General features: G+C 37.8%; 1 protein-coding gene across 20 annotated transcripts in view; it reads left to right on the forward strand.

Annotated features, from left to right (window-relative positions):
* The window catches only part of FLRT2 (fibronectin leucine rich transmembrane protein 2), a 124,511-nt gene extending 114,333 nt beyond the window's left edge, over nt 1-10,178 (forward strand). For all 20 annotated transcript variants that reach the window (XM_072622398.1, XM_072622411.1, XM_072622405.1 and 17 more), the window contains one exon: nt 3,474-10,178. In XM_072622398.1, the coding sequence (XP_072478499.1) occupies nt 3,882-5,867 (1,986 nt within the window). In that variant the 5' untranslated portion in view covers nt 3,474-3,881 and the 3' untranslated portion in view covers nt 5,868-10,178. The remainder of the gene's footprint in view (nt 1-3,473) is intronic.
* The last annotated feature ends 5,162 nt before the right edge of the window (nt 10,179-15,340 follow it).

The following is a 15,340-nucleotide window of genomic DNA, read 5'->3' on the forward strand; positions in this document are numbered from 1 at the left end:
GGAGGGTTAATATGATGAGAATCAGGCCAAGTAGGGGTAATCACTATACAGTAGAAACTCTTTATTCTACCCCCAAGCTGTCTCTGCACCATATTGCTTCAGGTGCAGAGGCAATGCTGATTCTACCCTTGATGTTGATTGTTTAGCTGGTATTCTGCTATGTAAACTTGGTTTAGTTCATTTTCTCTGACAAGAAGTATTTGTCAGCTCTTCTTTCTTAGAAGTTCTAAAGTAGATGGTTTGAACACAATTTGATTTTCTTCTTTGCATTTAAGTTAATATTAATATTGAGATACAAGGCATTTTCTGCCCTCAGAATGGGAGTCATCAAGAGATGTTTTTGAGAAAAGACTAGCAATTGTCATACTTGACAGTTTTTGGTGTGGAGAGTGGTGGGGAAATGATTATTTCTGAATTGTTTACAGAGCTCCCTTTATTTTAACAGAAATACTACATGATGACAGGTACATTCCGACTTTCTAATCACTGGTTCACATCTGATCTGAACTATTTTGCGGTATAATATTGTGAAGATTCCCAACTACAGTCCAAGAACTCCTTTACTGAAAATTGAAGTTGTCATGACCGATCAACTCAACATGATCTAGACAGGACTTTTCTCATATTAAAGAGGATAAACAGTGACAGTTTGAACCATGTAATCCTATTAGGGGCTTTCTTTATCATCACGTCATCGCACATAATTATAAAAGAGCCACTCATGAGTGAAATAGGCCTGCAAGAGAGCAAGGCCTTCAGCCCTGGGTTGGCTGATGGGGCTTTTTCTATAGTTACAGAAGACACAGCCCAGCAAGTGGAAAATTTACTATTTGGTTGCATAATGAAAGGCTTCAGGAGTAGTCCAGAACTCTTTGTGAATTTCCAACTATGTTAGCCTCAGGGTCTGATACCTGATGAACTTTCTAAGTAAGTACAGTAATCTTTAAGCATAGAGTTTTCTCTTTTTAGGCTATAATATCTTGGTTCATAAACACAGTTACAGAACATTCATTTTTTTTTAAACCTACCTACTTTGCAGTCCCCAGGGTAACCTTTTAGAGAATACTGCGCATAAGCTGTGCTACTACTGGCATGCATGACAACTCTTTCTATATTGCTTAGAATGTGCTTCAAACCTGCCTTTCCAATCTTGCTGATGGCCAAATGCAAACAGAACCAGAGTTTCTTTTTTTTTTTCTTTTTGAGGAGAAGTGTTGGGGGTGGGGGTTTGGGGAGGTGTTATTTTATTAAAAACTAGAATCTCTTGAGTGCAAGTAATATTTCTTTATAAGGTAACTTCTACAAACATTTGCTTATCCCCATTGAACCTCTATATAAATTTCTTCTACTATTGCAGAGGCCGCATGTAACTTGACAAGCAATTTCATTCTAGGAAATTCCCAGAGTTGTAAGTGTGTAACCCCTCTGTGACTAGGAGTCAACCAGGCCTCTTAAGAGTTTCTGTGCCTTGACCACACGGTCATATATCTAGTATGAGCCAGAGGATGAATTTGAACACCAAACTTCCTAACTTTGCTGAATTATTCTACCTGATTAACTCTTCGGAGTGGGGGTTGGGAAAATGAGCTTATAACTCTTCCTCAAATGTCCACTTCATATACTATTATTCTCTTTAAACTTATTGCATTAGAATATTAGAATAAATCATCAGCCATTGTGTGTGACGAAACTCGAAATAATTTAAAATATAAGTTAGTGATTGTTTATTGATAAAATAAAAAAATGCTTCTATCAAAGGCACTTCAGATTTGTTTCTGTGTCTCCCTTTGCAGATTCACCCTTTCTCTGATGCTGGTCTATGTGACCCTGGGCAAGTTAATCTTCCTTGGCCTTGGTATCCTCATCTGTAAAATGAGGGGGAGGAACTATATATGGCCTTTGAGGGTTGGTTGCACCCCTAGATCTATGATGCTATGGTTGGCCTTTTCTCCTGGAGGGTACTGACTGTAGTTTAGACAGAGCACTTGCTTCTGAATCCCAGTTCTTATAATGCAAGTTCTTTTCTTTGCTTTGATTCTAAAACAAGATGGTCCTTTAAAAAATATGCACACACCTGCATATCAGTATACATACATGTGTATGTGCACATGTGCACATGCATGTGTATGCACATGTATATTATAAAGTAGATATACATACATACATAAAAAATAGAAAGCAGAAATATATATCTGCTTTCTAATGCAGAATTCCTATATAGCTCCTCAGGCATTTAAATTATAGGATGCTCATATCATATTTTGCTTGTTGTTTTTTTCCTTTTTAATAGAGTCTCTTCAGGTTGTTAAAATACTGTCTCAAATAATTCTTTTCTGCTTTTACATTTCAGTGGCTTCAATTTCTTTGTATTGGTGAGAATTAAGAGACACACAGCTTACCATGTCCTGACATGTTGGTTTTATAGGGAAATCAAAACTGGTACCTTTCAATTAACTGCTTTATTTCTTTCATCTCAAAATTGGGGCTTGAAATTGTGTGGAAGAAAGAATAATTGGTTTCTTAAAAGTACCTTAATTCCCCCAAACATTCCTTCAACCATAACAAAATGAGCTGAGAACATTCTTCCTTTGGGGACTCAAGGGAACCAGCTAACTCAGTAGGGGAAGAGCTTATGCCTGTGCCTGGATTCCATAACTCTGTCTGGTAACATCATGTATATGGATCACTTGAGAGGGGGCGGTATTTGACTTGCAAGTGTCAGGGCCTGGAGTGCATTCTACCCAGAAACTGGGGTGTTGAAGAGTGAGCATGGGGTGTGGAGGGGTGGTGGAAAAGAATGAGTTGTTTCAGTTTCCCTGTCTCCTTTCATATAAATGGAAGGAGACATTTTATATGCTCATGAGATATAGTTTGTAGAATGGGATTGGGGAAGAATTAAGCAGTTTCAACTGAATTGCTTGCTATTTCACATTTGTTTGTTTCATGATAACTCTTTAGAAGGAATTATTTGATTTTTGACCAAATGTGATGTATTATTTTTTATATTTTGTTATAATTTAGATCTATGTGCTTTTGTCTACCTTCTTGAAATAAAACAAATAAAACAGCAAAAAATAAAGATACCAGTAAAATTTTCAAATAGATATATTTTCAGTAATTTTATATAAAGTAATTTGGCATATGGATAGAGGTTACAGGGAGCTATGTGAAGAAGCAGAGAAGTCTGCAGGTCATAGATTTGATGGTGCTGGTTGAATGTATGAAAATGGTTTTTATTTTGCATTTCATCCATTTAGTCATTCAGTCCCTGCTGTATATCTATACTCTTAAGCACAATTTACAGTCATTATCCAACATGTGTCCTTGATTAAGGGTAGATTTTCATGGCAATTGCATCTATTTAACCCTAATCTTTTTCTTTTTATGCAAAAAAAGGTTGAGGGAAGAATTATGATTATTATTCCTCTTGTTACCAGTTTTACTGACATCTCTTTCTTTTTGTTCTACAACAGATCAAGAATTGAGCTGAACTGAGATGCTCACAGGCTGAACAACGCTGACCAGAACTGCAACAAAAGACAAAAGCCTTGCCAGTTCATTGTGGTTCCTGTGTTGGTAGTTAGCACATTGGCATCACGTATTACCTATTAGGGAAAAAAAAATCATCTACTGCATTTTAGTGCACATGGAGGAAGGCAGTAAAGAAGGCAAGTTAACAAGGATAATGAGACTAGGGCTTTCCTAGTTGATTACCAGAAAACAACAGGAAGAGGATTGTTTTACTGTTCTCCTTCAGGACTTTACTCTTGCTTGAGTGTTGGACACTAACAGAACCGGTTTTCTGCCTTTTCAGTTTTTCCACCTGCTTTTATTATTTCCCATCCCCCAGCCACGCTGTGTTTTGTTTCTTTATTTCAGAGATGGGCCTAAAGACTACAAAGTGGCCTAGCCACAGGGCTTTGCTTCTGAAATCTTGGGTTATCATTTCCCTGGGGCTCTACATGCAGGTTTCTAAAAACATGGCATGCCCTAGTGTGTGCCGCTGTGACCGGAACTTTGTCTACTGTAATGAGCGAAGCTTGACCTCAGTGCCTCTTGGGATACCGGAGGGCGTAACCGTACTCTACCTCCACAATAACCAAATTAATAATGCCGGATTTCCTGCAGAACTGCACAATGTACAGTCGGTGCACACAGTCTACCTGTATGGCAACCAACTGGATGAATTCCCCATGAACCTACCCAAGAATGTCAAGGTCCTACACTTGCAGGAAAACAACATTCAGACTATTTCCCGAGCAGCTCTTGCTCAGCTTTTGAAATTGGAAGAGCTACACCTGGATGACAACTCCATCTCTACAGTAGGTGTAGAAGATGGGGCATTCCGAGAAGCTATAAGTCTCAAGCTGTTGTTTCTGTCTAAGAATCATCTGAGCAGTGTGCCTGTTGGCCTCCCTGTGGATTTACAAGAACTGAGGGTAGATGAAAATCGAATTGCTGTTATATCAGACATGGCCTTTCAGAATCTCACAAGTTTGGAGCGTCTGATTGTGGATGGCAATCTCCTTACCAATAAGGGCATTGCTGAGGGAACTTTCAGCCATCTTTCAAAGCTCAAGGAATTTTCTATTGTGCGGAATTCTCTGTCCCACCCTCCACCTGATCTCCCAGGTACGCATCTGGTCAAGCTTTACTTACAGGATAACCAGATAAACCATATCCCTTTGACAGCCTTTTCCAATCTCCACAAGTTGGAACGGCTGGATATTTCCAACAATCAGCTGCGAATGCTGGCTCAAGGGGTCTTTGATAATCTTTCCAACCTGAAGCAGCTCACTGCACGAAATAATCCTTGGTTTTGTGACTGCAGTATTAAATGGGTCACAGAATGGCTCAAATTCATTCCTTCATCTCTTAACGTACGTGGTTTTATGTGCCAGGGACCAGAACAGGTCAGGGGCATGGCTGTCAGGGAGCTGAACATGAATCTGTTGTCATGCCCTACCACTACACCTGGATTATCTCTCATTACCCCACCTCCAAGTATTGTTCCTCCAACCACACAGATTCCCACTCAGACTGCAGCCACCCCTAGCAGAAATTATACTCCTTTGACACCCACTGTATCTAAACACCTCCCCACAGTGCCTGACTGGGATGACAGAGAAAGGGTGACCCCTCCCATTTCCGAACGAATCCAACTCTCAGTCCATGCTGTGAATGACACTTCCATTCAAGTCAGTTGGCTTTCTCTCTTTACTGTGATGGCATACAAACTCACCTGGGTGAAAATGGGCCACAGCCTGGTAGGGGGCATCGTTCAAGAACGGATAGTTGGTGGTGAAAAGCAGCATCTGAGTCTGATCAATTTAGAGCCCAGATCTACCTATCGGATTTGCTTAGTGCCACTGGATGCTTTTAATTACCGAGCTGGAGAAGACACCATTTGTTCTGAGGCGACCACTCATTCCTCCCATTTAAACAATGGTAGCAACACAGCTTCCAGCCATGAGCAGACAACTTCTCACCATATGGGTTCCCCCTTTCTTCTGGCAGGTTTGATTGGGGGTGCAGTGATATTTGTGCTGGTGGTTTTGCTCAGCATTTTTTGCTGGCACATGCACAAAAAGGGGCGCTACACTTCCCAGAAGTGGAAATATAACCGAGGCCGGCGGAAAGATGACTACTGTGAGGCGGGCACCAAAAAGGACAACTCCATCCTGGAGATGACAGAAACCAGCTTTCAGATTGTCTCCTTAAATAATGATCAGCTCCTTAAAGGAGATTTCAGACTGCAACCCATTTATACCCCAAATGGGGGCATTAATTACACAGACTGCCACATTCCCAACAACATGAGATACTGCAACAGCAGCGTTCCAGACTTGGAGCACTGTCACACGTGATATTGTGGGGGGCAGGGAGACACCAAGTGGACAGTGAAACTCTTGAAAAAACACACACACACAAACACACACATGTGCGAGCATAGAGACACACACAAATTACATTTGATAAATGTTACACAGATGCATTTGTGCATTTGAATACTCTGTAATTTATACGGTGTACTATATAATGGGATTTAAAAAAAAGTGCTATCTTTTCTATTTCAAGTTAATTGCAAACAGTTTTGTAACTCTTTGCTTTTTAAATCTTTAAAAAAAAGTTGCTGAAGTACTGTACAGGGTTGTACAATAAGAACCCAATGCCATGGCAAAGGAAAGAGTGATTCTTCCGTACATTAACCATTTTGCTGTTGAAGCTGTCAAAAGAGATTTCCTTTCTCAGAGCCACTGGTAAAAGTCCAAGTACAAATTAGAGTGGATTCATTAAGACAGGATAATTTAATTTTAATTTTTAAAAAAATCTAACCAAGCAATTTCATGCTATTTCTGCACTTTCCAAGGTTTTTTTGGGAGGGGGTTGTGAGAGTAGAAATTATAAGACCAAGGGATGGGCAAACTGTAACAAAATTCTGGTTTGACCCAGTGTAGGAAATAACTGCTGAATCACAAGGAAAGAACTTCATTCTTGTGAGATAATTCGACTCACTTGGCAAAGCCCAAGAGGATTAATTAAAATTTCAAAAAGCCTGAAAACTTTGGAGGTGGCTGGGTAAATGGTTTTTAAAAAATCATCATAATGTCCCAACCCTATGTAATCTGACAGAGTTAGAGATCAGAGTTACATTTAATTCAGACATGTTGAGGAGCTGATGATCCAGAAAGAAAAGCAACTCCCTTTAAAAATGTTTATGTTCAAATTAAGTATAAGGCTAAACCAAATTCAACTGAAAAGTTTTCCAATACATTGTTTTAAGAGAGAGACTAACAAAATAGGGTAAAAGAAATGAAGAATTAAATTATTTTTGATAAAGAAGATTATTTTGGAAAATTCAATATGGCTGTGTCTACATGACTGACCCAGCAACTGGAGAAAAAATATCATTCAAGTTAGATTTTTTTTGGTTGTCATGTAGTTTAAAAAACAAATCTTAAAATAGTTATTTTATTTAATCATTTACTTTTAAGCCAGTTGTATTGGTCTCATGTAGACAGAGCTCAAACTCATGCCTTTCCTTCTCTCAAATACTTGTCTTCCATTCAGACATTTTTTGGGGGGAAACCCCACAGAATTCTGTTAAATTCACTCCATTTGGTTCTCATCCTTCCTCTTTTTTTCAGGAAAAAGTTATTTATGACACTCTGGGATGCACAGAGACTCACCCAAGTGCACCTATAGCTTATGAAACTTGTGTCCGTTATCACAGCTAATAGTAGATCATAGATCCTAGAGTTAGAGTTAGGAGGGACCTTAGAGGTCACTATTAAGGCCTACCAGTGCTGGTCCAAAACATTATATATATTTATATATTCTCCCCTCCTCTCCCAAGCAGTTCCTAGGTTCAACAAATACATTGAGTTTCTTTCCATTTTGCAGTTTACATTTAATTGATGGAAAAATGAGCAAACTGAATGTTTTATAAATTTTTCTGCCTAATCCTGTCATAGCATGGGAGAGAGCAAAAGGGAGATTAGGAGAAGAATATGATATGCTATGGTTTTGAAGCTCTCTCCCTTCTTCACAGAATTCCATGTGATCCTTGGGAAGTCTAAGTCATTTTCTCCTTTTCATCCCCAAGATGTAGAAGGGCTGTGGATGGAGATGGTAGGCATTATCTGAACGTTTGCATCCTTTCGAAGTTCTAGTTAAAAAAAATCAAATTTAGAAATTTCAGTCTATATTATGGTTTTTTTTAAATTTCTCTTGCTATAACAGGTATTTTAGGGAGCCGTGTGGCAAGGGTCACAGAGTTGTCTTTGTTTTTATTTTGTTTTGTTTTTAAAGGAAAAAAACAAGCTGTGATGTGTCTTCTTTGTGTAACCTTAGGTATAAAATGCTATGCAAGTTTTTTTCTTTATAGTAAAAGCCTTATTTCCTCAATACTTTCTCTCTCCCCAATATGTTTTAACTCCTTTGGCCCTTTGGGATAAACAAAAAAAATGTAACTAGTTATATATTGTCATAGACATCAACGCACCAGTGTGCATTCAGCCAAGGTTGAAATTTCAGGCTTTGTATGAATTCTGGAGTGACTGAGATTTCCAGGGTAGTCTAGCAGCTCAACTCTTGGGTTGCTTACCTAACAGTCTCTATAATAATAGTGAAAGGGATTAGGATGAGCAGTAAAAGTGTCCAGTCTGGAAAATTCAGCTAAATACCCAGGGCAATCTCACCTAATCATTTCAAGGCTCCAACATACTTAGATTTCATAGACAACAGTATATTTTCAGGAAGGATGCTTTGGCTTTTTATTAAATGTAGATTCACAATACTACTCATTTATCCTCATATGAGTTCACTCCCAAAGGGCTTCTGTCCATTGAGAATCAAAACTCAAGATGGGTGGGTTTCCCATTTTCTTAAATTTTTCTGTGGCCTACACAGTATGTGGGCTTATTTGACACTAGCAGGTACAACAGACTTCATGGCCTAGAGAATGAGTTACAGTTGCCTGAATGGGTACCAAGCTCATTGTGTTAGAAATATGAGTTGAAAAAGTTCCATTTACCATTAACTTTGCTCTTTTTGATTTTCTGTATGACATAGCAAATGCTCTGTTGAAAACAGGATCCTTTTTGAATACGGCATTTGGGAATCTCACCTCATGCTAAAAGATGTCATGTAATAGTGTTATGTTCTATAATGGACACATGTTGCTGTTGCCTCACCATAGGACTTGTGCTAAAATTATATTTCGAATGTGGCCATATTTGTGCAAATCTGTCTGCATTCTAACTTGGTCTCTCCTGTGGTTGATGTACACTGGGAGATAGGTGGTCAGGATTAAATGTGAAACCAAATCCATAAAGTAGAAGGATGTTCACTGGTTCATGCATAAAGTAATACCTATGGTCTTGACTCTTCCATGGCATGGTGTTTTAGCCAACTGAGTTAATTTGATTCATATTGTATACATTCAGAAATATGTGACTCTCTCCTGGCAAAGAAGAAATACTAAAAAGAACTACTAAATCAATATCTAATGACAGTCATTATCTGTACCCATGATTGCCAGTTAATACTGATGATGTTTGGAAAAGAGATTTATGATGGAGATGCTGCAACCTTCGCTCCCAGTGTCAACAACATTTGTCTATTGAATTTGCAAATTTGGTGTATGTGTTAGCAGGAAGAGACACCTGGTGTTTCCCTGCCTTTACTTTCCCAGGGCTTCTAAACAAGAATACTGCTAGTGAAATGCATTCTCCCTTGTAAGCATTATTATATTTTCTAATTATCTGAATGTTTGTGGAAGATATATTAGGAGTTTCCTCCAAGGTGAAGAAAGATACAACCTGACTGGTCTGAGAAAAAAAAAAAACAAAAAAAAAAACCACCTAATGAGGGAGCTAATATTACAGCTCCATTTTCTCCTAGAGCAGATCATAATCTTTTTAGTCATTTCATGGGCGTTAGAAAATTCCTCCCCAAAGGGAGAAAACCTCTTCATGTTGTGAACAAAGCATCCATACAAATCACGAGGCAATATTGTTGTAACCCACAGGGAGAACAAATAATGAATTTTATCTACCAATCTCAGCAGCGGGATCAGCCACAGCTATTGACAGCGAAGTGGTTAATTTCCATTTAATCTTTTGTTCATAGCATTTCTTTATTCTAATTTATAATGAGGAGACATTAAAGTTTTACTTTAGAACATGAGAATAATGGTTTTACTCATGACTTACCTTCCAGTCATACAAAAAAGCAAAACAAAAGTGAGTGCCCCAAAGAGAAAACATGCTCTAATGCTAAGCCTCATGTGGCCTTGCCTGATGCTTCTTTTCACACAAGGAAGCTAGAGTTTTCATCCTTCCCCAGTGATACAACAGGAGTCACCTTGGTCCCTGTAGTTGCAAGGGAAACTGAATAAAGTTTGACAAAACAGTGATACTGTATATATAATGGAATCAAAAGGCTTGTTTGTTGTCATTTCCCTAGTAGCACACCCACCAGAGTAGCACAAAGCAGGGCTTTAGAGGTTTTAGATGTTTCTGGTATTTAAAAACCTCCCTGGGGCATTGGAAAGCTGTTCCCTAGGATGTAAAATGTGTATCAATTTAGAGGCAAAATGAGGCATTAGGCCAATATGTGTCCCTGATATAAGCAGAGTGGCATAAAATATACTCATTAAAAGTTTAACATGTTGATTTGTTGTTGATTGAGCCATATGTTGATTTGGTTCTTGTTTGCCTTGACATGGGACTTCAAGGGGCTGGAAAACCTGCATTATACATCTTCTGAGACCTACCATGTTGCACATGTTAACTTCAAGACTTCACTCTACACTATACAGTACCTTGTTGATATATTAAGTAAAGACTTATTTTAAAAAAATACTGTGTTTATTTGAGCTGGTTCATTGAAATGCAGTAATCATAGTTGTTTTGAATAGGAGAAATGAAAAATGGTCCTGGATGATATAGGAGGATGATAGGAATAAATTGGCTGATAGGATTTTCATTTTCTTGTATCCATAATACATGTACCTTTATTTTAAAGGCCAGTTCATGGTTGGTTTTGAGATGCTTTTTAATTTCCTGACAAGGGTTTGTGTGCTCCTACATGTATCTTTCCAATATCACTGATATACAGGGCATATCCTTTTTTAGGGGGAATAAAGTAATCTCATACTAATATTTTTCTGCTTTAATGCTAGTATACTCCTTTTCCAGATTACAAATGCCACATACACCATTTGTTAATAGCTCACATGTACATGACCCTTTGTGATTTCCAAAGTCTTTTCCTCACAATATCTGTATAAAGTTGATGAAGAAACTGAGGTTTGACATGTTGCCTAAGCTATTTTAAGTGTTGGAACTAGTAGGCAAAACTATATCTTCTAACTGCCTTGTTCTTTATAGGATACCATCCTTTCACAGTTATAAGTATGTACTTTCCTTCTTTGGAATGCTTTACATCAAGTTAAACTTTCTGTTCTCAATGGGTTAAATTGTGTCTATCCCTATACATTTGTATATAATGCATATATTACATATAGAATTGTGTGTGTGTATGCACACACACATATATCCCTAGATTTATATTACTTATCTATTAACTATTATTTAGAAACCAATTCTTTACTTAATGGATCATTCTCATCCATTTTCTGGCTGTTGGTCTACTCCATGACTTGGGTTATTTTGACTCAGGAAATACAGATGAATTTGGGATTTAATTCATTAAGCATTTATGAAATGCCTAGGTACCAGGCACTATACTAGACCTTGAGAATGCAATTTCTGTCCTAAAATAGCTTCTACTCTGGGAGGGAGGAGAAATAGAACCTGAGATAAGAAACAACTTTTAAAAAAGTGATTTCAAGAAGTGACTAAGAGCACTGAGCCTGGTAAGATCAGGAAGCATTTTAATCCTTATCAGAATCTCTATTGGAAGGTTTTACTCTAGGAGACAATAATATTTAGTGACTAAAATGAGGTTTGGGGAATAGGATGCTATCCTACTCCACTGTTAAAAATGACTGGTCTTATAGGGAATATGGGGGCCAACTAATCCATTCTTCTCCTATTTTCAGGAAGAATTAAGATTCTGTGATTCTAACTACTCCATGCCTGCTCGATATAGCCATCTACTGAGTCCTACCCTTGGAAATAACAATAGCTACCTTTTATATAGCACTTTGAGATTTGCAAAAAAACTTTTTAAATGTTATCTCATTTGCTTTTTGCAATTTTATGAGATAGATGCTATTATCTCCATTTCACAGATAAAGCAAAAACTGAGGCTTAGGCTCAGTGATTTGCTCAGGATCACACAGTTAGTAAATATTTCTGTTAGGATTTGAACTTAGCTCTCCCTGAGTCTAAATCAAGCCCTCGGCAAGAGACATAGACAGGTTTTTTGAACCACTTTTATTCTTCTAACTTCTCACTAGGAGATTGATTGATAATACAGCATAATTGATTGATACAATTGATAAGACAGCATAAGGCATTCTTAGAAAACCAAGTTTAACTGATTCTCCCCCAACCTCACCTTTGTCTAATGATGTGGATAATTTTTCAGAAGACAGATTGACTATCCTTTTCTTAAAGAATTTTAGAATAATAACCCATAAACCCTGGAAAGTTTGTTTTATTATATGTAATGATTATGTTCATAGAATACTTTGTTTAGGAAACTACTTCCTCTGTTTTTTGATGCTTACTTGTGATTTTATTATCTAGGCAACTCAGCATTTCCAAAATGAATTTGTTATCTTTTTCCCAAAACCCTTTTCTTTCTCCTTCCCTACTTCCCTGTTACTGGCAAGGGTGCCACCACTTTCCCAATTGCACAGCTAGGCATCACCTGTAACTCTATATTCTCCCCCCAATCCCCATACAATCCATGGCCAAGCTCTGTCAGTTTCGCCTTTTTAATGTTTCTCACACATTCCCACTTCTCTGACACTGCCTTCACCATGATGATGAGGCACTGCCTGCCTTAACTATTGTAATACCCTGCTGTTTGATCACCGTCTCACAAGTCTCACCGCTCTGGTCCATCATTCATTCACATGTCAAAATAATCTTCTTTGAAGTGCAGGAGTGACCATGTCACAACCCCCAAAGCCCATTCCATAAAGCCCCGTTGCTCCATATTACCTCTAGGATAAAATAATAAAATTCTTTGGTAATCAAAGCAATTCTTAATATGCCCCCACTTACTTTTATGGTCTTCTTACATGCTTCCCCACTTATTTCCAAATCCATTAACTGGCCTCCTCACTGTCCCTTGAACAAGACACTCCATTACCCTCTCCACACATTTTCACTGGTTATCCCTTGCTTGGAATGCTCTGCCTCATCACCACTTCCTGACTTTCCTGGTTTCCTTCACATCCCACCTTCAACAGGAAACCTTTCTTGATCCCTCAATTCTGGTGTTTTACCTAGGTTGATTATCTCTATTTTAGCTTGTTCATACATAGTTGTTTATATGTTGCTTCCTCCATTAGACTGGGAGCTTCTTGAGAGTGGGGACTATTTTTTTTTGCTCTTTTTTTGTGCCCCCTACACACAGCACAATGCACTTAATTTTTATTGATTTGAGAAAAATTCCCAATACAAATAAAGTTTGGCATCATTTCTGCAAGTTGTGACTTTCCATGGCTAGTCAATATATATTTCAGAGACAGGACTTAAACAAAACTTCCTGATTCCATAACCGGTTATTTCTGTTGGGGACTGAGGGAGCACCCTTAATCATATCTTATTCTTAAAAACTGATATGGTGAAAGTTCATCTTAACTATACCTACGACCATTCTTTTATCCTACTTGAAACAAAGTCTCAATTTAAATGAAATTGTTAAATGTAATTGTATTTAGGTGGCCTAGAAGTCATGAGAAGAACTTCAGTGTACTTCAGTAGTTAATCAACTTTACATCTGGAGCAAAGTTAGCAATCTCCCTAAAGATTCACAAATTTTAAAATATACTAGGACCATGTCAAATTGACTTTCATTATCATGGACTTTAAGATTTACGCTCACTGTTCTCCTTGAATAAAGAGAAGATATGTTATCTTTATGGGATGTTATTAAGCTTTGAGTATCCCAAACTTTACAAATGAGGTTTACATTGATAAAACTAGAAATAATTTCATCAAGTACATCCTAATTGCTGATCAGTGTGGATCTTGTTTCAGAGTGTATATATAAAAGATGAAAGTCTCCATGTATTTTTAAAGGATTGCTAACATAATAACAGGTTCATAATGTACACCATAAAAACCATCAACATTGGCCCCAAATCATCCATTTTTATGGATAAGTATACTGACATTTTTCTCCTGAGCCATAGAGTCAAAACCACCAAATTCAATGCAACAATCTATTTCTTGTTCTGGCAGCTAAAATTAAAAAAAAAAAGTGTATATATATATATATATATATATATATATATATATATATATATATATATATATATATATATATATATATATATATATATATATATATAGCTAGTAGCTAGCATTTATATAGTGCCTGTTATGTGCTCAGCACTGGAATGTCTCTTTTGATTCTCAAAACAGCCCTGGGAAGTAGGTGCTATTATCCTCATTTTACAGATGAGGAAGCTGAGGCAAACAGATTAAGTGACTTACCCAGGATCACATAGCTAATAAGTATCTGAATTCAAATTTGAGTTTAGGTCATTCTGTCTCCAGGACAGCCTGTCTATCCCTTGAGTCACTGAGTTGCCCTTATCCTAGTGCCTTTTTTTTCAAGGCCTCATCCTTGCTGTTTCCAGCAAGGATGAGGCCCCCAACGTACACTTCCTGTATGTCTTTGGGTAAGTTATTTAACTTTTCAGTGACCCTGGCAACTTTAAGTTTCAAAGATTACAGAGCAGGTACCAAAACAGTTTGGTAAGAGCTTGCTTATCAAAAGTTCTCTATAAAGACAAAATAGCAGTTCCAATACCAAAAATAGGACCAGCAAAAAATACCACCTTTGTTGTATCCCTCTCATCTATATCTTTTGCTGGGACAGCGTGATCACAGAATTTTGAGCTAGAAGGGACCTTAAAAACTTATCTTACCCAACTGTCTTGTATTATATGTGAGGAAACTAGGACTAGATAGGTTAAGTGATTAACCCAAGGTAGATAAATAATAAATAACCGATATTCAACTCAAAGCCAAGGATTTCTGACTCTAAATTATTACAGTAGCTAACCAGGACATATCTGCCTTTGTCTCTCCCCCTTGTTAAATACCTAGATGAGCAGGGCTTATCCCTAGAGATTTTTGAACAATTTTTCCTATAGTATATAGGGTCCTTAACATGGTTGGTTGTTGTCCTTCATTCTTGAAGAGGACCAAAGTGACATCACCATGAAATTTCAGTGCGTCTGACTGTGGCTGATCAGACCAATATGAGCTCAGAATGCTTTACCACAGGTTGGACACAGATAGTCCAGGTGAATATCTGGGGTGGATACCCCAAATTTATACATCCTACATTTACTCTGTACTGTCTCAATTTTGCTTTGCTCAAAGAGCACAGCACCCTTTCTGATGCGGTCACACCATGCTGAGTGAGCAGTCCTGTGCCAATGTCTCCCATGTTGAGCAGTCAAATCCAAAGTTCTTGAGAGAGACCTTGAGAGGATCCTTGTATCACTTCGTCTGACCGCCATGTGATCACCTGCCCCATGTGATTTCTCCATAAAATAGTCTTTTTGACAAGCATACATTTTGCATTCAAACAAAGTGTCCAACCCATCGGAGTTGCGCTTTCTGAAGCATCATTTGAATGCTTGGCAGTTCAGCTCAAGAAAGGACTTCAGTGTCTGGTA

The sequence above is a fragment of the Notamacropus eugenii genome, chromosome 7, assembly GCF_028372415.1.
Source record: "Notamacropus eugenii isolate mMacEug1 chromosome 7, mMacEug1.pri_v2, whole genome shotgun sequence".
NCBI classification, from domain to species: domain Eukaryota; kingdom Metazoa; phylum Chordata; class Mammalia; order Diprotodontia; family Macropodidae; genus Notamacropus; species Notamacropus eugenii.